General features: G+C 43.6%; 1 protein-coding gene across 1 annotated transcript in view; it reads right to left on the minus strand.

The window, feature by feature from the left end:
* Positions 1 to 22,679, minus strand: part of CCDC60 (coiled-coil domain containing 60) — a 39,686-nt gene that overhangs the window by 5,604 nt on the left and 11,403 nt on the right. The window contains exons 2-10 of the mRNA XM_087705644.1: positions 22,153 to 22,239; positions 20,707 to 20,792; positions 13,288 to 13,470; positions 12,529 to 12,651; positions 10,265 to 10,369; positions 8,090 to 8,180; positions 6,004 to 6,265; positions 3,327 to 3,414; positions 1,837 to 1,887 (exon numbers count right to left, since the gene is read on the minus strand). Of these exons, the coding sequence (XP_087561770.1) occupies positions 1,837 to 1,887; positions 3,327 to 3,414; positions 6,004 to 6,265; positions 8,090 to 8,180; positions 10,265 to 10,369; positions 12,529 to 12,651; positions 13,288 to 13,470; positions 20,707 to 20,792; positions 22,153 to 22,239 (1,076 nt within the window). The remainder of the gene's footprint in view (positions 1 to 1,836; positions 1,888 to 3,326; positions 3,415 to 6,003; positions 6,266 to 8,089; positions 8,181 to 10,264; positions 10,370 to 12,528; positions 12,652 to 13,287; positions 13,471 to 20,706; positions 20,793 to 22,152; positions 22,240 to 22,679) is intronic.

A 22,679-nucleotide genomic window follows, 5' to 3' on the forward strand; every position in this document is an offset into this window, starting at 1 on the left:
CTCCGGCTCCTTTACGATTCTAGAACAGGGGTGTCCCATCTTGGCAGCTTTAAGACTTGGGGGGGGGCTTCAACTCCCAGAATTCCCCAGCCGGCATGGCGAAACCTTCTAACCCATTGTACAGATCAAAATGCGACTAATTTTTTTTTAAAAAATTAAATTGATTTTCTATTAAATATGTTTCTCACTGCTTAATCAACGTCGTGTTGTCTGGGTATTTAGTTTGCAGTACAGATTGATATTCTATATCTATCTATCTATCTATCTATCTATCTATCTATCTATCTATCTATCTATCTATCTATCTATCTATCTATCATCTATCATATCTATACCTACAGTATATATATCTATATATCCATCTCTATATCTAATCTCTATATCTATCTATGTATCTATATCTATCTATATTATATCTATATCTACAGTATATCTATATATCTAATCTCTTATCTATCTATCTATCATATCTATATCTACAGTATATATATCTATATATCCATCTCTATATCTAATCTCTGTATGTATGTATGTATGTATGTATGTATGTATGTATGTATCTATCTATCTATCTATCTATCTATCTATCTATCTATCTATCTATCTATCTATCATCTATCTATCTATCTATCTATCTATATTATATCTATATCTACAGTATATCTATATATCTAATTATCTATCTATCTATCTATCTATCTATCTATCTATCTATCTATCTATCTATCTATCTATCATATCTATACCTACAGTATATATATATCCATCTCTATATCTAATCTCTATATCTATGTATCTATATCTATCTATCTATCTATCTATCTATATTATATCTATATCTACAGTATATCTATATATCTAATCTCTTATCTATCATCTATCATCTATGTATCTATATTATATATCTACAGTATATCTATATATCTATATATCCATCTCTATATCTCTATATCTATCTATCTATCTATCTATCTATCTATCTATCTATCTATCTATCTATCTATCTATCTATCTATCTATCTATCTATCATCTATCTATCTATCTATATTATATCTATATCTACAGTATATCTATATATACATCTCTATATCTAATCTATCTATCTATCTATCTATCTATCTATCTATCTATCTATCTATCTATCTATCTATCATCTATCTATCTATCTATATTATATCTATATCTACAGTATATCTATATATCTATATATACATCTCTATATCTAATCTCTATCTATCTATCTATCTATCTCTCTCTCTCTCTCTCTCTCTCTCTCTCTCTCTCTCTATCTATCTATCTATCTATCTATATTATATCTATATCTACAGTATATCTATATATCTATATATACATCTCTATATCTAATATCTATCTATCTATCTATCTATCTATCTATCTATCTATCTATCTATCTATCTATCTTACAAACATACAAAATACACACACACACAAAACTTAGATGTACACTACATTTACACAATACAATACGAACAGGAACTTCCTGTTCTTTCTAATAGCAATTATCAATCGATACAATTCTCCTTGTGTTATTTCCCCTTCTAGTATTATTTCATTTGCATTTCGCCATTTATAACCCTCTTGTTTCACTCATCTATCTGCTATATTGGGTGATTACCTCTAGTAAATTTAAACTCTCTTGAGTGCATATATAATTATATATATACGTATATATACATTCCTAAATCGCCACCCAGCGGTGAAATGCTACCGGTTCGGACTGGTTCCCTCGAACCAGTAGTAAAAAAATGTTACCGGTTTGGTCGAAGCCATAGTTCTGACAATCAGTTGTGCGACAATGAATGGTTGTGGCTTACCTCTTCCCCCGTCCAAACAATATTTCGTTGTCCGGATCGAACATTTGTAGACTAGAAAAATAAGAAGAAGAAGGTATAGATGGAGGACAAAGCTGAGAAGGTCAGAGAAGACCTCAGCGAATGAGCGAAGATCTTTCATTCAGAAGACCAAGTATGCCACCAACTGACCCACTTGGGGTGGTATCATTGAGGGGTTCTTCAAGTCTAGGATTGGCCTCCAAAGGTTGGAAAGGCTAAGAAGCCTTAGGAGCTTCCAGCCACATCATGCCTTTCCCCCACAGAAGGTCCAATTCAGCCCTGGGTCCATGTAACCGATAACAGTAATAGAGTAACAGGGAACTTGGAGGTCATCTAGCCCCATCCTCCACCCAACCAGGAGACCCTACAGCATTTCTGACAAATAGCAGTCCAATCTCTTGTTGAAAGCTTCAAGTGATGAAGCTCCCACAACTTCTGAAGGCAACTTCTGTTCCATTGGTTAATGGTTCTCCCTGTCAGAAAATTCTCCTCATTTCTAGGTTGAATCTCTCCTTGTTCAGCTTCCATCCATTATTCCTTGTCTGGCCTTCAGGTGCCTTGGAAAATAGGCTGACCCCTTCCTCTCTATGGGAGCCCCTCAAATGTTGGAAGATGCTATCCTGTCTCCCCTGGCCCTTCTCTTCACTAGACTAGCCATGCCCAGTTCCTGCAACCATTCATTGTATGTTTTAGTCTCTAGACTTTTGATCATCTTAGATTGATTCAGATTAGCAGAGTTGGAAGGGACCTTGGAGGTCATCTAGTCCCACCCCCTGCCCAAGCAGGAGACCTTACGCCATTTCTGACAGAGGACAGTCTAGTCCCTTCTTGAAAGCCTCCAGAGATGAAGCTCCCACAACTTCTGAAGGCAACTTCTGCTCCGTTGGTTGATGGTTCTCAGTCAGAAAATTTGTCCTTATCGTGAGCCCCTGCACTGGAATACATACTCTGCCCCCCCCTTTTTTTTAAAAAAAAAGCAAAATAATAATAATAATAATCCTGCCTTTATTACATTGCAACTGAAGGCGGCAAACATAGATAATACTCCTTCCTCCTCCTATTTTTTGTGCAACGACAAAAACAAGAGAATTTGGAGGTCCTCAAATCTTCTAGTTGGCAATTTAAAGGATGATGCCATTTAAGTTGCCCATTTTTGCCACTTCCTGCAGCAATCCCCACAGCCCTGGGCTACGGCGACAGAAGTAGAGGGCGACTAAACTCCCTACTATCTTTCCTTTCTAAATCCTGGTTTTTTTAGATTTCAATTTAAAAGTGGTCAGATTTTTTTTTTGCTTTTTAAAGCTACGCAAAAAACACTGGGAGCCTTTCCGGCGAATATACGGCAAACTAATTTAACAAATGACTTCTGTAAAATGCAAACCAACACAATTTGATGCACTCTTTTGAATTAGAGACGTGCGTGTCCTTTCCCTCTCTCCCCCCACAATCCAAAAGCCAATCCTCCAACTTACTACTGTGGTTTTGTATTCCAAAACAGGTTCTCCTTGCTAAAATTCTTGGCCACATCTTCGTGGATCATCCGGATTAAGGTCTGCAGGTCTGTGGAAGAAAGAAAGAAAGAAAGAAAGAAAGAGAGAGAGAGAGAGAGGAGAGAGAGAGAGAGAGAAAGAAAGAAAGAAAGAAAGAAAAGAAAGAAAAGAAAGAGAGAGAGAGAGAGAGAGAAAGGAAAGAAAGAAAGAAAGAAAGAAAGAAAGAAAGAAAGAAAGAAAGAAAGAAAGAAATGAATTGGAATTAAATGACAGGAGACTCTCGCCTCTTCGAAGAGTTTGCAGCGAAAAACATTGGATAACCAAGATGTGAAAAGTATCAGGCCCAGAGGGGGACCAAACACACCAGCTCAGATGCATAAAACTCATTTGGCAAGAATACGATCTCGAAGGGTCCTGGATGTAAATTCCAACTTATGTTCATTGCCAAAATGTCACAAAACTGCTTGTTTGTTCTTTTTTATAACGTTCATCTTTTCAACAAGTACAGAGCAGCTTTTATCCATAACTTAAAGCTCATTGACCTCCTTTCTTCCTTCTTTCTTCCTTCCTTCTATTCCTTCCTTCCTTCTTTCTCCTTCCTTCCTTCTATTCCTTCTTTCTTCCTTCTATTCCTCCTTCCTTCCTCCTTTTCTTTCTTTTTCTTTCTTCTATTCCTCCTTCTCTGTCTTTTCTTTTCTTTTCTTCCTTTTTTCTATTCTTTCTTTCTTCTATTCCTCCCTTCCTTCTATTCTTTCTTTCTTTCTTTCTTTCTTTCTTTCTTTCTTTCTTCTATTCCGGCTTCCTTCCTCCTTTTCTTTCTTTCTTTCTCTTTCTTTCTTCTTATCCTTTCTCTTTCTCTTTCTTTCTTCCATTTTTTCTTTCTTTTTTTCCTTCCTTCTATTCTTTCTTTCTTCTATGCCTTCTTCCTTCCTTCTTTTCTTTCTCTTTCTTTTTTCTATTCCTTCCTCCTCTGTCTTTCTTTTCTTTCTTTTCTTCCTTCCTTCTTTCTTTCTTTTATTCCTTCCTTCCTCTTCTATTCCTTCTTCTTTCTTTTCTTTCTTTCTTTCTTTCTTTCTTTCTTTCTTTCTTTCTTTCTTCTATTCCTGCTTCCTTCCTCCTTTTCTTTCTTTCTCTTTCTTTCTTTCTTTCTTTCTTTCTTCTATTCCTTCCTCCTCTTTCTTTCTTTTCTTTCTTTCTTCCTTCTATTCGTTCTTTCCTTCCTTTTATTCTTTCTTTCTTCTATCCTTCCTTCCTTCCTTCTATCCCTTCCTTCCTTCCTTCCTTCCTTCGTTCTGAGGTCAGTAAAATGAGGACCCAGATTGTTGGGGGAAAGAGCTTGACTCTGTAAGTGCTTAGAGAGGGCTGTAAAAGCACTGTCTTCACAGTGTTGACTTACACTAGCCTAAGCCTCCAGTGATGAAGCACCCACAACTTTTGGAGGCAAAACTATTCCACTGATTAATTGTTCACACTCAGGAAATTTCACCTTAGTTCTAGGTTGCTTCTGTCCTTCATGAGTTTCCACCCTTCTTGTCCTGCCCTCTGGTCCCTTGGAAAATAGTTTGACTCCCTCTTCTTTGTGGAAACCCCTGAGATATTGGAAGACTGCTTTCATCTCTCCCCTAGTCCTTCTTTTCATTAAACTAGACGTACCCTATTCCTGCAACCATTCTTTGTCTATTTGAGCTCTACAGAACCTCTTAAGTTTATGTACATATTCTATTTGTATACAACCCAAATCAATAGACTCTGGGGGATATTTACGAAGCGGTTGACCCCAAAATCCATAAACAGGTTAAAAAACATCCACGGTGAGCAAAAATTAAATCAACTAAGAACTAATCAAGGTTCTGAGAACCCAAGAACAACATGATAGCCCTCACGAAGAGGAAGCAAAACGAATCTCACCCTAATTTAACATAAAGCGGGAAATCGATGGAAGTACAAATTAAAGACATGGAGAGAAACCGTTTCACCAAATCCCTTTCGAGAGGAATCGTGTCGTGAAGAGCATCAAAAACATTCACAGGAACTGAGCACGCCTGTTTTGCAAACTTAAAAGAGTGGAACAACATGAAAATCGCCTTCTGGTCTTCATGGCGTGAAGGACAGGGACAAAATCTTGTCCCACAAAGTATCGTATTTTTCGGAGTATAAGACGCACTTTCTCCCTAAAAGAGGATGAAAAGTTTGGTGCGTCTTATACACAGAATGTAGCCCCGCCCACCCGCTGACCCCCACCCTTTGGCCTCTGCCTCCCAGCAAATTTGCCGCCTTGCAGCAAACAGCCTTTTTCAGTTTCAGCTCAGCCTGATCAGCACAAGCAGCTGATTGTTGGTTGGATCGGCCTCCCAACCATCAGCTGTTTCAGGCTGCAGGGATTGCCATAGCCTATTGCTGCCTCCACGGACCCCATTTTTGACCTCCGTGTCCCATTTTCAGCATCTGCGTGCCCCGTTTTCTGCCCGTTCCAATCCCCACCGCCTGGAACGGGTGGAAAATGGGGCACGTGGAGGCTGAAAATGGGCTGCAGAGGCCGGAAATGAGGGGGCAATAGGCCGAGGCAATCCCTGCAGCCTCAAAACAGCTGATTGTCGGGAGGCCGATCCAACTTCTTAGCAGTCCCTTTGATCGGTCTGGATTCTCCCAAGGGTCTCACAGTAGCTCAGTGGCTCTTCCTCCTCTTTGGACTGCGTTGGTGTCTGCTTGCTGTAGCAGGATTCCATCTCTTCCACCTCCTTGGTGCTCTCCGAGGTAGGCTGGGCTACTTCGTCCGAGCCAGGGGTCAAGGAACTGGTGCTGGCCAAAGTGGTTTTGCTGTGCGGCGAGGACAATCCACTGATCTTAGACATGCTGCCGGTCATCTTGGGCGACTTTTTGCTGGACGGGCCGCGGATCTGCTTCTGGGTATATCTTCTGCCCTGGAAGAATTGTAACAGAATGGACGGAGTTGGAAGGGACCTCGGAGGTCTTCTAGCCCAACCCCCTGCTCAGGCAGGAGACCCTATATCATCCCGGACAAGTGGCTTGTCCAATCTTTTCTTCATCGCCTCCAGTGATGGAGCCCACCACAACTTACGGAGGCAAGTCGTTCTGCTGATTAATTGTTTTCACCCTTAGCAAATTTATTCTTAAAACAGAGAATCATCCAGCTGGAAGAGACCTCAGAGGTCTTCTAGTCGAACCCCCTGGTCAGGCAGGAGACCCTAGGCCATTTCAGACAAATGGTTACCTAATCTCTTCTTAAAAACCTCCAGTGATGGCGTGCCCACAACTTACAAAGGCAAGCCACTCAATAGATTAATTCTTCTCATTGTCAGGAAATTTCCTCCTTAGTTTGATTATTCTATTATTAGTTGATAACCTGGCATTGCCCGGGTATTTATTTATAGGGGGGAAATATCCGGACCAAACGTAATTTCTAATGCTGGATTTCCCCCCCTTACCTGAGGGAGCCCCCTTGTGGAGTACTGTGAAGCTGTTAAATGGCAACTCCACTGCACTGCGCTGTAGAAGCCATTTTACAGCAGTACGGTAGATGCCACTTTAAGGCACAACAGGCTGTACCTTAACAGAATACCCTCCCCCCTGAGGGGTTATGGGGTGTCCTACCCCCCACAGTATTTGTTTCCAGCGAGCAAGGCATCTGTGTACCAAGTTTGGTTGAAATTCCTCCAGGCGTTCCAGAGTTATGCTGGAACACACACACGCACACACACACACACACACACAAACACACAGCCATTTTATATCTCTATATCTCTGTATCTCTATCTATATCATCTCTATATCTATCTATATCTATATCTATCATCTCTCTCTCTCTCTCTCTCTCTATCTATCTCTCTCTATCATATCTATCTATCTATCTATCATCTCTATCTCTCTCTATCTCTCTATCTACATCTACATCTCTATCTCTTTATCTATATCTATCTATCTATAGCTATCTATCTATAGCTATCTATATCATCTATCTATATATCATCTATCTATATATCATCTATCTATCTATCTATCTATCTATCTATCTATCTATCTATCTATCTATCTATCTATCTACCTCCCTCCCTCCCTCCCTCCCTCCCTCCCTCCCATCTATCTATCTATCTATCTATCTATCTATCTATCTATCTATCTATCTATCTATCTATCTATCTATCTCCCTACTCCCTACCTCCCTACCTCCCTACCATCTATCTGTCTGTCTGTCTGTCTGTCTGTCTGTCTGTCTATCTATCTATCTATCTATCTATCTATCTATCTATCTATCTATCTATCATCTATCTCTACATTATATCTATTTATCTACATTATATCTATCTGTCTATATCTATACTATATCTATCCATCCATATCTATCTATCTATCATCTATCTATCTATCTATCTATCTATCTATCATCTATCTATCTATCTATCTATCATCTATCTCTACATTATATCTATTTATCTACATTATATCTATCTGTCTATATCTATACTATATCTATCCATCCATATCTATCTATCTATCTATCTATCTATCTATCTATCTATCTATCTATCTATCTATCTATCTATCTATCTATCTATCTATCTATGCAGAAAGGTTATTCTACTATTTATTATTATTCCACTCTTCTACCACCATAAGTCTGATTTAAAAAGCCGCAGGGGCCAAAGCAAATCATCCACCATCCTCGTGTCACCCCCAAGAAAAATTAGCCTTTGGATAGAAGCCGTTCCCCATCCAGAGGAACCTACCTTTGCATGCTGAAGAAAATGCTCCCATCGGTTCTTCACGGCTCTCTCCTTATTGATCGTTTTCATGCAGCTTTTCCCGCCACCGTAGTCCCTGAGAACGATGGGATTTCATCAGCCTCCCATATCTAACGGAGGGGCCTCAGCCAACCAGATCAAGGTTGTCCCCAAAGGTGCTTTTCCCAAAAGGCAAACTGGACTTTCCTTGTTTTTCCTTGAAGGCATTTCGCTTCTCATCCAAGGAGCTGCTTCAGTTCTCAGTCCAGTTCTTCTTCAGAAGCCAGGAAGGTTCTTGGGGTAGGAGCGAAATGCCTTCAAGGAAAGTCCAAGCTGCCTTTTTTGGGGGGGGGGGAAACCTCTGGGACAACAGCAATCATTAACTGTCACGCAAAAAGAGGAGCAGTTAATTCTATTCTCCTTGAGTACTTTCCATCCATTCTTTCTTCTCTTGCCTCCTGATGCTTTGAACCCTTCTTCTCTGTGGCAGCCCCTCAAATATTGGAAGACTGCTGCCACGTCACCCCTAGCCCTTTTCTCTAGACTAGCCAAACCCATTATTCATATATTTTAGTCTCCGGGCTCCTGATCAGTAGTGGGATTCAGCCGGTTCGCACCTATTCGAGAGAACCGGTTGGGGGAAGAAATCTCCTTTTGTTTTCCCCCCCCCCACTTTACGGGGCTAATCCTGTAAGGAAAGCAGGAAGGAAACATTCTGGTGCTGTTTCTAGCCTCATCTTAAAGCCCTACATGGCTTAGGGCCAGCATACCTGCGAGACCGTCTACTGCCACATTCCTCCCATCGGCCGGTGAGATCCCACAGGGTGGGCCTCCTTCAGATGCCGTCAGCCAGACAATGCCGGCTGGCGGCTCCCCGGAGGAGGGCCTTCTCTGTGGCTGCTCCGACCCTTTGGAACGAGCTACCCCCAAAAATCCCGACCTTACCCACTCTCATGGCCTTCCGAAAAGCTGTTAAAACCTGGCTATTCCGGCAGGCCTGGGGCTGTTGACCTGATTGTTGAGGTCCAGCCCCGATCATAACGAATGTATGTGTGCTGATTTTAACCTGTTTTTATTTTCATTTTTTATTATTTATTTTTTCCTTCGTTGTAAGCCGCCCGGAGTCCTCCTATAAATCGTACAAATAAATAAATAAATAAATAAATAAATAAACAAACAAACAAACAAACAAACAAACAAATAAATAAATAAATCTTTGTTGCCCTGCTTACAGAAACTGCCTCTCCGGTTAACCCTGATCACATTGTAACAGCTAAGGCGAAGAAGAGCCCATCGATGGGAGTGGTGTTGAGTTAGCCACGCCCACCCGGTCACATGTCCACTGAGCCCCGCCCCACCCAGCTGGTCATTAGGGCAGAGAACCGGTTGTTAAATTATTTGAATCCCACCACTGCTCCTGATCCTCTTGTTTGCTTTTGTCTGCGCTTTTTCCAAAGATTCAACCTCTTTTTTGTAACACGGGGGACCAAAACTGGATGCAGTATTCCAGGTCTGGCTTTACAAAGGTAAAGGTTTCCTGTTCTGACCCCCCTTCTTCGCTCGTTCAAAGACGACAGGCAGACAGACTTAAAAGGAAATAACTTTATCAGTCTTGGCTCACGCTGGCTGCGAGCCCAAGATAAACCTAGATAAAGTCTCTTTCAAACAAGGGTTATGCAGCAGAATGCAGAAACAAAACTCTTACAGCACTAAGTTTTCAAGAAGCAAAATCACTTATCCAAGTGTTTCACAAACTCAAACAGGGATGGAACTGAATTCTCCAGAAACGAACGAACGAGTGAACGTTGACTTCTGCAACCAGGTCGTGGCACCATCAGTCCGTTTATCTCCAGAAGACGGCACCAACGAGCCCCAGCTGCATTGTTATTCCTGCATCCCGACTCAACTCACAGCAATCTTCTGCTGAGTCACAACAGTTTCCCTTGCACATACGTGCTAGCTGTTCCCGACTCTAGGGGTGGTGCTCATCCTGGCCCCTGGCCCCCTGGCCCCCCTCTCTGCCTCCGACACAGAGCCATCGTCAGAGCCTTCCCCAGACTCCAGGACCGGCCCAGGTTCCTCCCCAACCTCCTCACTGTTTGAGTCCGCCACCAGCTCGACTGGCCGCTGGCGGGCCCGCCACCCTAGGTCCTTAACCTGCTCCAGGATCATGTGACCTACTTGGGGTTCCAGCAGGAGATCAACGGCTTCATGCTACTGCTGGGTTCCAGCGTCAAAGCTTCCAGGAGCCAGTTGAGGGCGCAGAGCTGGCGGAAGATGGAGTCGCTGTCGAGACAGAGAAAGGCAGAGGGGCTGATTGACAGCAGGGGGAGAGGGGAGACAGGGAAGAGGCATGGAAGGAAGGAAGACTTGAGGCTCTCCTGACCAAGGGAGAAGCTCTTGGGTGCACCCCGAATTTCTGCTGTCATCCATTTGACAGTTCAATTTCTCTCTGGAATTGGCTAATTTGCTATCTTCCTTGCTGGAAAGAGGCACGCGGAAAGTGTGCGCCCCGTTTCTGAGCAAGGGTGGTACCTTCCTCGTCCCCCCACCCCAATGAATCCAGCCAAGGGGGAAGAGGTTTTGAGGAAGGGGAGAGGGGGTCTTAGCCACCTTCTCCCTCTGCTGAGAAACCCCGGCGATGCTCCCCCCCCCCCCCCGATTTTGGTTTCAGGATCCCAGGATTAATTTGACCAACTTGGTCTCTTTATAGCAGTTTTCCTTAAAACTGGATGACGGGAAAGTTGCTATTTGAGGCAGAATTCGTGAACGTGGGTTTTTACAAGGTCCTGGGAAATATTTGGGGACTTCGGCAATATTGAACGCTGAATTGGAGGCAAAAAGGAAGCTGGATCCAAAATCTGTCTGTGTCTCTCCTCATTCTTCCCTTTCCCTCCTTCTCTCTCTCTCTCTCTCTCTCTCTTCCTACCTCTCTTCCTCCTCCCTTTCCCTCCCTCCCACATCTCCCTTTCCCTTTCCTCCTTCCCCCCTCTTTTCCTCCTCTCCTTCCTCTCTCCCCTTTCCTCCCTCCTTCTCACTCCAGCTCTATCTTCCTCCCTCTCTCCACTTCCCTTTCCTCCCTCTACATCTTCCTTTCCTCCCTCCTCCCTCCCTCTCCCTTTCCCACTTTCTCCCCCTCCCTTTCTTCCTCTTTCCCTTCCATCCTTCTCTCTCCATCTTCCTCCCTCTTGTCCTCCTCCCTTTCCCTCCCTCCACACCTCCCTTCCCCCCTCCTTCCTTCCCTCCTCCCTCTTTCCCTTTCCCTCCTTCTCACTCCATCTCTATCTTCCTCCCTCTCTTCCACTTCCCTATCCCTCCCTCCACATCTCCCTTTCTCCTCTCCCTCCTTCCCTCTTCCTCTTTCCTTCCCACTTTCTCTTCCTCTTGCCCTCTCCTTCCCTCTCTCTCTCTTTCCCTTTCCCTCTCTTCTTCCCACTTACTCTCCCTCTACATCTTCCTTTCTCCCTCTCCCTCTTTCCTCCCTCCCGCTCCCTTTCCCACTTTCTCTCCCTCCCCTTTCCCTTTCCATCTCTCTCCATCTTCCTCCCTCTTGTCCTCCTCCCTTTCCCTCCCTCCACACCTCCCCTTTTCCCCCTTCCATCCTTCCCTCTCCCTCTTTCCCTTTCCCTCCTTCTCACTCCATCTCTTCCTCCCACTTCCCTTTCCCTCCCTTCCCTCTCCCTTTCTCCCCCTCTCTCCCTCCTTCCCTCTTCCTCTCTCCTTTACACTTTCTCTTCCTCTTGCCCTCTCCTTCCCTCTCTCTCCCTCTTTCCCTTTCCCTCTCTTCTTCCCACTTTCTCTCCCTCTACATCTTCCTTTCTCCCTCTCCCTCCTCCCCCCTCTCCCTTTTCCCACTTTCTCTCCCTCCCTTCCCCCCTCTTTCCCTTTCCATCCTTCTCTCTCCATCTTCCTCCCTCTTGTCCTCCTCCTTTTTCCTCCCTCCCACACGTCCCCTTTTCCCCTCCATCCTTCCCTCTCCCTCTCCCTCTCCCTCTTTCCCTTTCCCTCCTTCTCACCATCTCTATCTCCCTCCCTCTCTTCCACTTCCCTATCCCTCCCTCCACATCTCCCTTTCTCTCTTTCCCTCCTTCCCTCTTCCTCTTTCCTTCTCACATTCTCTTCCTCTTGCCCTCTCCTTCCCTCTCTTCTTCCCATTTAATCTCCCTCTACATCTTCCTTTCTCCCTCTCCCTCCTCCCTCCCTCTCCCTTTCCCACTTTCTCTCCCTCCCTTTCTCCCCCTCTTTCCCTTTCCATCTTTCTCTCTCCATCTTCCTCCCTCTTGTCCTCCTCCCTTTCCCTCCCTCCACACCTCACTTTCCCCCCCTCCATCCTTCCCTCTCCCTCTTTCCCTTTCTCTCCTTCTCTCTCCCCCTTTTGTGAGACAGAATTAAGAGAAAGAAAGAAAGAAAGAAAGAAAAAATTAAAGACGAGTGGCTGAACCTACAAATGGGCTTCTGGATGCTTTTGTGACAGCAAGCCATTATGGATGGGGGTGAAAGGCCGGGCCATTTTCTTCTTCTTCTTCTTTTCCGTCTCGCTCACCAAGAAGCCTCCTGTTAAGAAGAACCTGAAGAAAGAAAGAGAGAGAGAGAGGTGGGTGGACTTCAACTCCCAGAATCCCCCAGCCAGCTATGCATCCAGTGGTGGGATTCAGCCGGTTCGCACCTATTCAGGAGAACCGGTTGGTAACTTTCTAAGCCGTTCGGAGAACCGGTTGTTGGAAGAAATCTCCTTTTGTTTTTTTCCCCACTTTACAGGGCTAATCCTGTAAGGAAGGCAGGAAGGAAACATTCTGGTGTTGTTTCTAGCCTAATCTTTGTTGACCTGCTTACAGAAACTGCCTCTCCGGTTAACCCTTGCTACATTGTAACAGCAAGGCAAAGTGCCCATCGACCTGAGTAGTGTTGAGTTGGCCATGCCCACACGGACACATGACCACTAAGCCCCGCCTACCCACCTGGTCATTAGGACAGAGAACCGGTTGTTAAATTATTTGAACCCCACCACTGCATGCAACTGAAGTAAAATTAGACCTGGTCCACCCCCACGCTGCAGGATTTGTGCTCGGTGTGGAGAACTTCCAATTCCTGATGTCCACAGTCAAGGTGGTAAGAACAAGGTGAGGTCAAAACCCAAAGCAGCTACTAGGGGGGGAAGAGAGGCCGTCGGTCCAGGCAGCAGGAGGGAGGCTGGGGGTACCTACTCGGGTTCGGATTCGGAGTCTTCCTCCGAGGACGAGGACGAGTAGCGAGGGGGCTGAAACTCCGTTCTCCTCCTCTGTTCCTTCTTCCGTTCTTCCAGGCTGGATACGTTCCTCCTCTTGATGGATTCTCGGCGAAGACTATGGAAATACCCTCGCCCAATCTTCACCGAATTGATCAGGTGCCTGCCGAAAAGGATCAGATGTCAAATAAGGCATAAAGTGGGCTCTCCAAGGACAGGGGGACTAGAACTCACCGTCTCCTGGTGATTGGCTCAAAGTCACCCAGCCGGCTTTCATGCCTAAGGCAGGACTAGAACTCACAGTCTCCTGGTGATTGGCCCAAAGCCACTCAGCCGATTTTCTTGCCTAAGATGGAACTAGAACTCACAGTCTCCTGGTGATTGGCCCAAAGCCACTCAGCCGACTTTCTTGCCTAAGATGGAACTAGAACTCACCATCTCCTGGTAATTGGCTCAAAGTCATCCAGCTGGTTTTCATGCCTAAGATGGAACTAGAGCTCACTGTCTCCTGGTGATTGGCCCAAAGCCACCCAGCCAATTTTCTTGCTTAAGATGGAACTAGAATTCACCGTCTCCTGGTAATTGGCTCAAAGTCACCCAGCTGGCTTTCATGCCTAAGGCAGGACTAGAACTCACGATCTCCTACTGACTGGCCCAAAGTCACTCAGCCAGCTTTCATGCCTATAGTGGAACTAGAACTCACAGTCTCCCGTTTTTTAGCCTGATGCCTTTACCCCTAGACCAAAGGGGCATTAAAAGCCACTACAGTTGGCTTTCATTGGCAGTGGGCCATTTTTTTCTCGGACGGCGACTTTGCCCTCCTCCAAACCGCCAACTCCCCTGAGCCGGCGGGAGCCGAGTGCGAATGCTTCCCCCGTGGACGCTGACGCCAAAGGAGCCGTTCTGCCGGGCGACGTATCCCGATGGCCGATGAAGCCGAGGATCTGACCTTGGATCCCCTTGGCGTGACTACGTAGCTCTATCGGCCACCTCCACCGTTCTTGTAAACCGAATCCACCGGCACAAAGTGTGGCTTCCGGAGCCTCCGAATGGCCGGGAAGCTGACGTCCTTTGTGCTCATCGTAATTGTCCTGGAGGCATCCATTTGGGCTTCGCCAGGGCCAAACAATGAAATCACATTCATCTGCTTGTACGCCAGCAGGGCGACGTGGCAGCTCTTTGTCTCCCGTTCTCAGACATGGCATTTGGGGGGAGGGAAGGGGGGTGGGAAGCCAGGGGGAAGGGTTGATTGTGAAAGAAAAAAAGGCAATTGTATGGAAATGGGAGAGCTTGCAAGCCAGTGATTGAAGGCGGAGGTCCTGTGTTGTTTCTCTGTGTCATATAATAGATGTGGGTATATACATAATTTTGTGTACATCTTGTCATATTTATATAATGTAAAATTGGAGGTGGTGAACCTTTAAGAGCTGCGTGCAATGAAATTTCATTTTTAATGTATGCCAATGAGTGTATATTCAAAGTAACAATAAAATTATTCTATTTCTATTCTATTTCTATTTCTATTCTGTTCTAATTCTATTCTATTCTATTCTATTCTTCTATTCTATGCTATTCCTATTCCTATTCTATTTCTATTCTGTTCTAATTCTATTCTATTCTATTCTATTCTTCTATTCTATGCTATTCCTATTCCTATTCTATTTTCTATTCTATTTCTATTCCGTTCTAATTCTATTCTATTCTATTCTATTCTATTCTATTCTATTCTATTCTTCTATTCCATTCTATTCCTATTCTATTCTACTCTATTTTCTATTCTATTTCTATTCTGTTTTATTTCTATTCTGTTCTAATTCTATTCTATTCTATTCTTCTATTCTATTCTATTCTATTCCTATCCTATTCCTATTCCTATTCTATTCTATTCCTATTCTATTCTATTCCTATTCTATTCAACTCTAACTCCTATTCTATTCTATTCTATTCCTATTCTACTCTATTTTCTATTCTATTTCTATTCTGTTCTATTTCTATTCTGTTCAATTCTATTTCTATTCTATTCTTCTATTCTATTCTATTCTATTCCTATCCTATTCCTATTCTATTCTATTCCTATTCTATTCAACTCTAACTCCTATTCTATTCTATTCTATTCTATTCTATTCTATTCTATTCTATTCTATTCTATTCTATTCCTATTCTACTCTACTCTATTTTCTATTCTATTTCTATTCTGTTCTATTTCTATTCTGTTCAATTCTATTTCTATTCTATTCTTCTATTCTATTCTATTCTATTCCTATCCTATTCTTCTATTCTATTCTATTCTATTCTATTCCTATCCTATTCCTATCCTATTCCTATCCTATTCTATTCCTATTCTATTCTATTCCTATTCTATTCAACTCTAACTCCTATTCTATTCTATTCCTATTCTACTCTACTCTATTTTCTATTCTATTTCTATTCTGTTCTATTTCTATTCTGTTCAATTCTATTTCTATTCTATTCTTCTATTCTATTCTATTCTATTCTATTCCTATCCTATTCCTATTCTATTCTATTCCTATTCTATTCCTATTCTATTCCTATTCTATTCAACTCTAACTCCTATTCTATTCTATTCTATTCCTATTCTACTCTACTCTATTTTCTATTCTATTTCTATTCTGTTCTAATTCTATTCTGTTCAATTCTATTTCTATTCCCATTCCTACTCTTCTCTGCCCTACCCTACTCTTAAGTCGGCTGCCCTTGTTCCTTAGGAAAAAGCCACCCACTTACACAATTGCATTACGGTACTTAACAGCACAGCAGAAGAAAAGAGTTGGAAGGGACCTTGGAGATCTTCTAGTCCAACCTCTGCTCAAGCAGGAGACTCTATGACATTTCACTCTAATGGCCGTTCAATCTCTTTCAAAAGCCTCCAGTGATGGAGCATCCACAACTTCTGGAGGCCAGCAGTTCCACTGGCTAACTGTCAGGAAATGTCTCCTTAGTTCTAGGTGGCTTCTCTCCTGGATTGGTTTCCATCCATTGCTTCTTGTCCTACCCTCAGGTGCCTTGGAGGATAGCTTGGCTCCCTCTTCTTTGGGGCTGCCCCAAAGAAGAGGGGGGTCAACTTATTCTCCAAAGCATCTGAAGACAGGACAAGCAGCAATGGGTGGAAACCAATCCAGGAGAGAAGCCACCTCGAACTAAGGAGAAACTTCCTAACCATGAGAACAATTAACCAGTGGAACTGCTTGCCTCAGGAAGTTGTGAGTTCTCCATTCACTGGAGGCTTTTCAGAAGAGATTGGAGAACCGTTTATCTAAAATTGTCTATGGTCTCCAGCCTAGCAAGTTGGACTAGAAGACCTCCAAGGTCCCTTCCAGCTCTATTCTGATTGAATTCTACGTAGGGAGCACGGCGAGTTAGCCATGGTGAGTTCTTTTTTTCTTTCTTTATTTCTTTCTCCCACCTTTCTTTCTCCCTTCTTTCTCCTTTCTTTCCTTCCTTCCTTCCTGTTCTTTTTCTTTCTTTCTCTTTCTTTCTCTTCCTTTCTCCTTTTTCTTTCTTTCTTTCTTTCTTTCTTTCTTTCTTTCTTTCTCTTTCTCCCTTCTTTCTCCTTTCTCCTTTCTTTCCTTCCTTCCTTCCTTCCCTTTCTTTTTCTTTCTTTCTCTTCCTTTCTCCTTCTTTCTTTCTTTCTTTCTTTCTTTCTTTCTTTCTCCTTTCTCCTTTCTTTCCTTCCTTCCTTCCTTCCCTTTCTTTTTCTTTCTTTCTCTTCCTTTCTCCTTTTTTCTTTCTTTCTTTCTTTCTCTTTCTCCCTTCTTTCTCCTTTCTCCTTTCTTTCCTTCCTTCCTTCCTTCCCTTTTTCTTTCTTTCTCTTCCTTTCTCCTTCTTTCTTTCTTTCTTTCTTTCTTTCTTTCTTTCTTTCTTTTTCTTTCTTTTCTTTCTTTCTCTTTCTCCCTTCTTTCTCTTTCTCCCAAGGGCTCCAAATTTTTGAACTGCTGCAGCAACTCAATTGGCACCGTGCTCATTAAAATGCAAATGCATTTAAAACGAACCTTGCAATACATCTATTAGAGTAATTGAGCGACGACCTGCCCAACGTTGCAAACACATATTTCCTGCCTCCTGCCAGACAAGGGCAGTCTCTTCCTTCTAAATGAAGAACTTTTGCCAGAGGGGGAAACAAAGAGCTCCCCCCCCCCCCGAGCTAATCACGTGCAGCAGCAGAATTCCCCAGACGCTTTATGAAATTAAATTAACACACAGAGAGGTCAGCTCTGGACTGTTGCCAAATAAAAATGACCCAGCGGACGAAGGAAAGTATATAAGTTGATCAATGGTGAAATCTACTTCCACCCCCCCAAAAAAAACCCGGTTCTGTGGGCGTGGCTTGGTGGTGGGGGTCATGTGACTGGGTAGGCGTGGCTATGTAGTCATGTAACTGGGGGATCAAAAAACAGAAACTCACTCCTGCTGGATCAGGGTTGGACTAGATGACCTCCAGGTCTCTTCCAGCCCCGGATTATCCTCTGTAGTCCTCCCTCCCTCTCCTTTTTCCTTCCCTCCCTCCCTCTCCTTTCTTTCTTTTTCTTTCTTTCTCTTTCTTTCTCCTTTCTTTTTTCTTTCTTTCTTTCTTTCTTTCTTTCTTTCTTTCTTTCTTTCTTTCTTTCTTCCGTCTTTCTCTTTCTCACTTCTTTCTCCTTTCTTTCCTTCTTTACTTCCTTCCCTTTCTTTTTCTTTCTTTCTCTTCCTTTCTCCTTTCTTTTTTCTTTTTTCTCTTTCTTTCTTTCTCTTTCTCCCTTCTTTCTCCTTTCTCTCCTTCCTTCCTTTGCTTTCTTTCTCTTTCTTTCTCATTTCTTTCTTTCTTTTTTTCTTTCTCTTTCCCCCTTCTTTCTCCTTTCTCCTTTCTTTCCTTCCTTCCTTCCTTCCCTTTCTTTTTCTTTCTTTCTCTTCCTTTCTCCTTTCTTTCTTTCTTTTTCTCTTTCTTTCTTTCTCTTTCTCCCTTTTCTCCTTTCTTTCTTTCCTTCCTTCCCTTTCTTTCTATTTCTTTCTTTTTTCTTTCTTTCTTTCTCTTCCTTTCTCCTTTCTTTCTTTCTTTTTCTCTTTCTTTTTCTCTTTCTTTCTTTCTTTCTTTCTTTCTCTTTCTCCCTTCTTTCTCCTTTCTTTCTTTCCTTCCATTTCTTTCTCTTTCTTTCTTTTTTCTTTCTTTCTTTCTTTCTTTCTCTTTCTCCCTTCTTTCTTCTTTCTTTCCTTCCTTTATTCCTTTCCTTTCCTTTCTTTTCCTTTCCTTTCTCACCACCCCCCATCCCAGAGAACCTGTAGTTAAAAAAAAAATGCTTTAAAAGTTTTTTAAAAAAAAAACTTCCGAAGATCAGCTGTGCGACTTGCGATCATCGGAACTTTTTTAAAAAACCTTTTTTAAAAGTTTTTGGCACTCGGTTCGCCATCGCTGATATAAGACAAAGAATTAGCCATGTCTGAATTGTGACTGATTCGGGGGCCTTAACGCTTCACTGAAGTGTCTTCACTAAATGTTACTTTGGAAACCTGACAGTGGCTGGTTGTTGGGTGGGGGGAACCCATCCCAGCTCATCCGCAAACCGGCTCACTTAAAAGAAATATCTGGGACTAACATAAACCTGAGTCGCCATAAAATTAAACCACGTCTGTCTTCTTCGTGTTACTTCCTTTGATCACCCCGGGAAGAAATGCCTCCGAGGACATCCGCTTTACCGGAAGGGAACGCTTTGATTTATTTATAAAAAGTTTTGAAACAAATCGACAAAACAGAAGAGGCAGCTACAGAAGAAGGAAAGGAGCCAAAAAGAATAAAAGAGGAAAGGATAAAAAGCAATAAAATGTCAGGAAATAAACAGGGAGGCCGCAATTCTTGAGAAACCCCAAATTCCATATTTCATAATGAATTTATTGTAGTAGAATATGGTGTCAGTTTTTTGTTTTTTTTAAAGAAAACGATGGGAAATCGGTACAAAACTCAGGACGGGTCGTTAATATCGTTAATTCATCATTATTTCGAGGATAAAGACATGGAAGGGAAATCCTCAACTTACGACCACCACTTGAGACCAACATATTTATCGCTAAGCAAGATGGGCATTAAGTGAGTTCTGCCCCACTTTACAACTGTGACTGGAACTCATTGTCTCCTGGTGATTGGCCCACAGCTCCCCAGCTGGCTTTTATGGCTAAGGCAGGACTAGAACTCACCATCTCCTGGTGATTGTCTCAAAGTCATCCAGTTGGCTTTCATGCTTAAGCCAGGCCTAGAACTCACGGCCACCGGTCTTCTAGTCTGAGTGCCTTAACTATTAGATCAAACTGGTCAAGTGGGAATGTTTGGATGAATGTATGTTCATTCAAAAGCCTACGTTCAGTTTACGGAAAGGTGCCTTAAAGCTTCAAGACCCTCCTCATGGCTCTCTACATTTCTTCAGGGTGCTCAGATAAACCCTACCTGGTGTAATGATAAGACTTTCACTTCCTTTGTGTGATTATCTCTGAAAAAGCAATGAAGAGAGAGAGAGAGAGAGAGAGATGCAGAGAGAAAGAGAGAGAGAGAAAGAAAGTCAGAGAGAATCAGAGAGAGAGAAAGATAGAGGGAGAGAGACAGAGAGAGAGAGACACACACACACAGAGACAGAGAGAATGAAAGAGAGAGGCAGAGACACAGAGAGAGAGAGTGGGAAAAAGAAAGAGAGAGGCAGAGAGAAAGAAAGAGAGGCAGAGAGAGAAAGAAAGAGAGGGGCAGAGAGAGAGACAGAGAGACACAGAGAGAGAGAAAGAAAGAGAGAGGCAGAGAGAGGCAGAAAAAGGAGCAGAGAGAGAGACAGGGAGACAGAGAGAGAGACACACACACAAACACACACAGAGAGAGACAGAGAGAGAGAAAGAAAGAGAGGCAGAGAAAGAAAGGCAGAGAGACAGAGAGACACACATACAGAGAGAGACAGAGAAAAATAAAGAGAGAGGGGCAGAGAGAGAAAGGGGAGCAGAGAGAGAGATAGAGAGACAGAGAGACACACACACAGAGACACACACACAGAGAGACAGAGAGAAAGAAAGAGAGGCAGAGAAAGAGGCAGAGAGAGAGAGAGAGAGAGAGAGAGAGAGAGACATACACACAGAGAGCGACAGAGAAAAATAAAGAGGGGCAGAGAGAGAGGGAAAGAGAGAGAGAAAGAGAGGCAGAGAAAGAGAGGAGAGAGGGAAAGAGAGAGAGAAAGAGAGGAGAGAGAAAGGGAAAGAGAGACAGAGGCAGAGAGGGAGAGGAAAGAGAGAGGGAAAGAGAGAGACAGAGAGAGAGGAGAGAGAGAGGAGAAAGAGAGAGGAGAGAGGGAGGGAAAGAGACAGTGGGAGAGAGATGGTTCTTTTGTTCATAGTTCAAGATTAGATTCTGCGCATCGGCCGTTCGGTGTTTTCCTACCTCATCTGGGCGAGGTCTTTAGAGATAGTCCTCAAATCCTTCTCTATATGTCGAATAGGCAGAAGTTTCTTCTCTGGTTCCGGGAGCTAAATAAACAAACACCAGAGGACACAAAAGGAAACTGCAGTTCAGAATTACCACTACCTAATTTCCCCTCTAATTCGGGAAGGAGGGAGTGACTGAAAATAACCCAAAGAAGCGGCTCTACCCAACGTGTCTCCGCTCCCCCTAAATTCTGGGAACTTAAAAAAAAAAACAGAGGAAACTCTGTGATGGAGTTTCCATAGCAACATCTTGGGAAGGGGCAAAATCCTCCCGGCTCGGCCCGGTTCGGCCAAACCGGTTAGGACTATTGTCTTTGGTTCTGTGAATCAGTAATAATAATAATAATAATAATAAAACAACCTTACGACAATTACATAGATCAGCTGTGAGTTGCACGATCATCGGGAGCTCCCTCCCCAGTTTTTAAAGCGTTTTTTTGCGAACCGGCAGGGAAAAAATGCTTTAAAAAGTGGGGAAAAAAGTTTCCGACAATCGAGCGGCTCGCAGCTGATCCGCACGATCATCAGAAGCTCCCCCCTCTCACTTTTTAAAGCATTTATTTTCCTGCTGGTTGATTGATTGATTGATTGAGAGTTTATTTATATGCCGCCCTTTTCCCTGGGGGGACTCAGGGCGGCTTACAACTCGAAGGGGGGGGGGAAACAAACATTTAACACATAAAACAGTACATAATTAAAAGCACAACATTCATACCATTCGGGTGGGTTACAGTCTTTAGCCCCAGGCCTGACGGGATAGCCAGATTTTAAGGCCTGTGCGGAAGGTCTGGAGGGTGGTGAGAGTACGAATCTCCACGGGGAGCTCGTTCCAAAGGGTCGGAGCTGCCACCGAGAAGGCTCTCCTCCGCGTAGTCGCCAGTCGGCATTGCCCGGCAGATGGAACTCGGAGGAGGCCTAATCTATGTGATCTAATTGGTCGTGAGGAGGTAATTGGCAGTAGGCGGTCTCTCAAGTACCCAGATCCACTACCATGAAGGGCTTTATGGGTGACAAGTAGCACCTTGAAGCGTATCCGGAGATCGACAGGTAGCCAGTGCAGCTCGCGGAGGATAGGTGTTATGTGGGTGAAGCGAGGTGCACCCACAATCGCTCGCGCGGCCGCATTCTGGACTAGCTGGTTCGGGGAGAATAGGCAGGAAAACAATGATTCAAAAATTGAAAAAAAAAGTTGGCCACACCCACGCAATCACATGACCCCCCCACCCCAAGCCACACCCACAGAACCGGTGGGGGAGGGGAATTTAAGATTTCACCGTTGATCTTGGCCATTTTGGATACCCTCTTGATGGGTTTTGACCCTGTTCCTGTGGACATTCCTGCCCGCAGGACTAGCTGGGACCAGGGAATCCAACATTTCATGGATCGGGGGAAAAAAACTTACCTTTCCCTTTGACTTTTTGGAAAACTCGGTTTCTACCGGTTCGGCGAATTCTTCCACAGCAGCAGCCGCCTCCTCTTTGTAGAGTTCCTGAAAACGAGAGGCAACAGATTGGTTGGCCGGCACATCGTCTTGGCGTTAAGGATCTGTGGGGTTCGTGGGGAAAGAAAAATCACCCAGGACTGATGATTGATCATGCAAAATCATCGTCATCCTTTAACGACCCCATACTCCCTTGAAGGGCGGAGTCTGAGCAACCGAATGGAGGTTGCAGTGTTTACTGGCCAGATGCCCTTCCTGTTGCCAGAGCGGAGTTTTGTTCGGCAGATATATTCTCATTGTGTCCAGAGAGAGAAATATCTGCCTCTGCCTAGGATCGAACTCACAGCCTCCTGATTGTGAGGTGAGAGCGCCACCTCTAGGCCACCCCACCACCACTCCTGATGTCATTTCATAATGATTCCTGATCATCATCTCCATTTAACGAGCCCATAATCCTTTGCGGGGTGGAGTCTGGGCAACTGAATGGA

This window comes from Thamnophis sirtalis, unplaced genomic scaffold, assembly GCF_051295495.1.
Source record: "Thamnophis sirtalis isolate CommonGarterSnake01/CBP01778 unplaced genomic scaffold, rThaSir2_p1.2 scaffold_2, whole genome shotgun sequence".
Classification (NCBI taxonomy): Eukaryota; Metazoa; Chordata; class Lepidosauria; order Squamata; family Natricidae; genus Thamnophis; species Thamnophis sirtalis.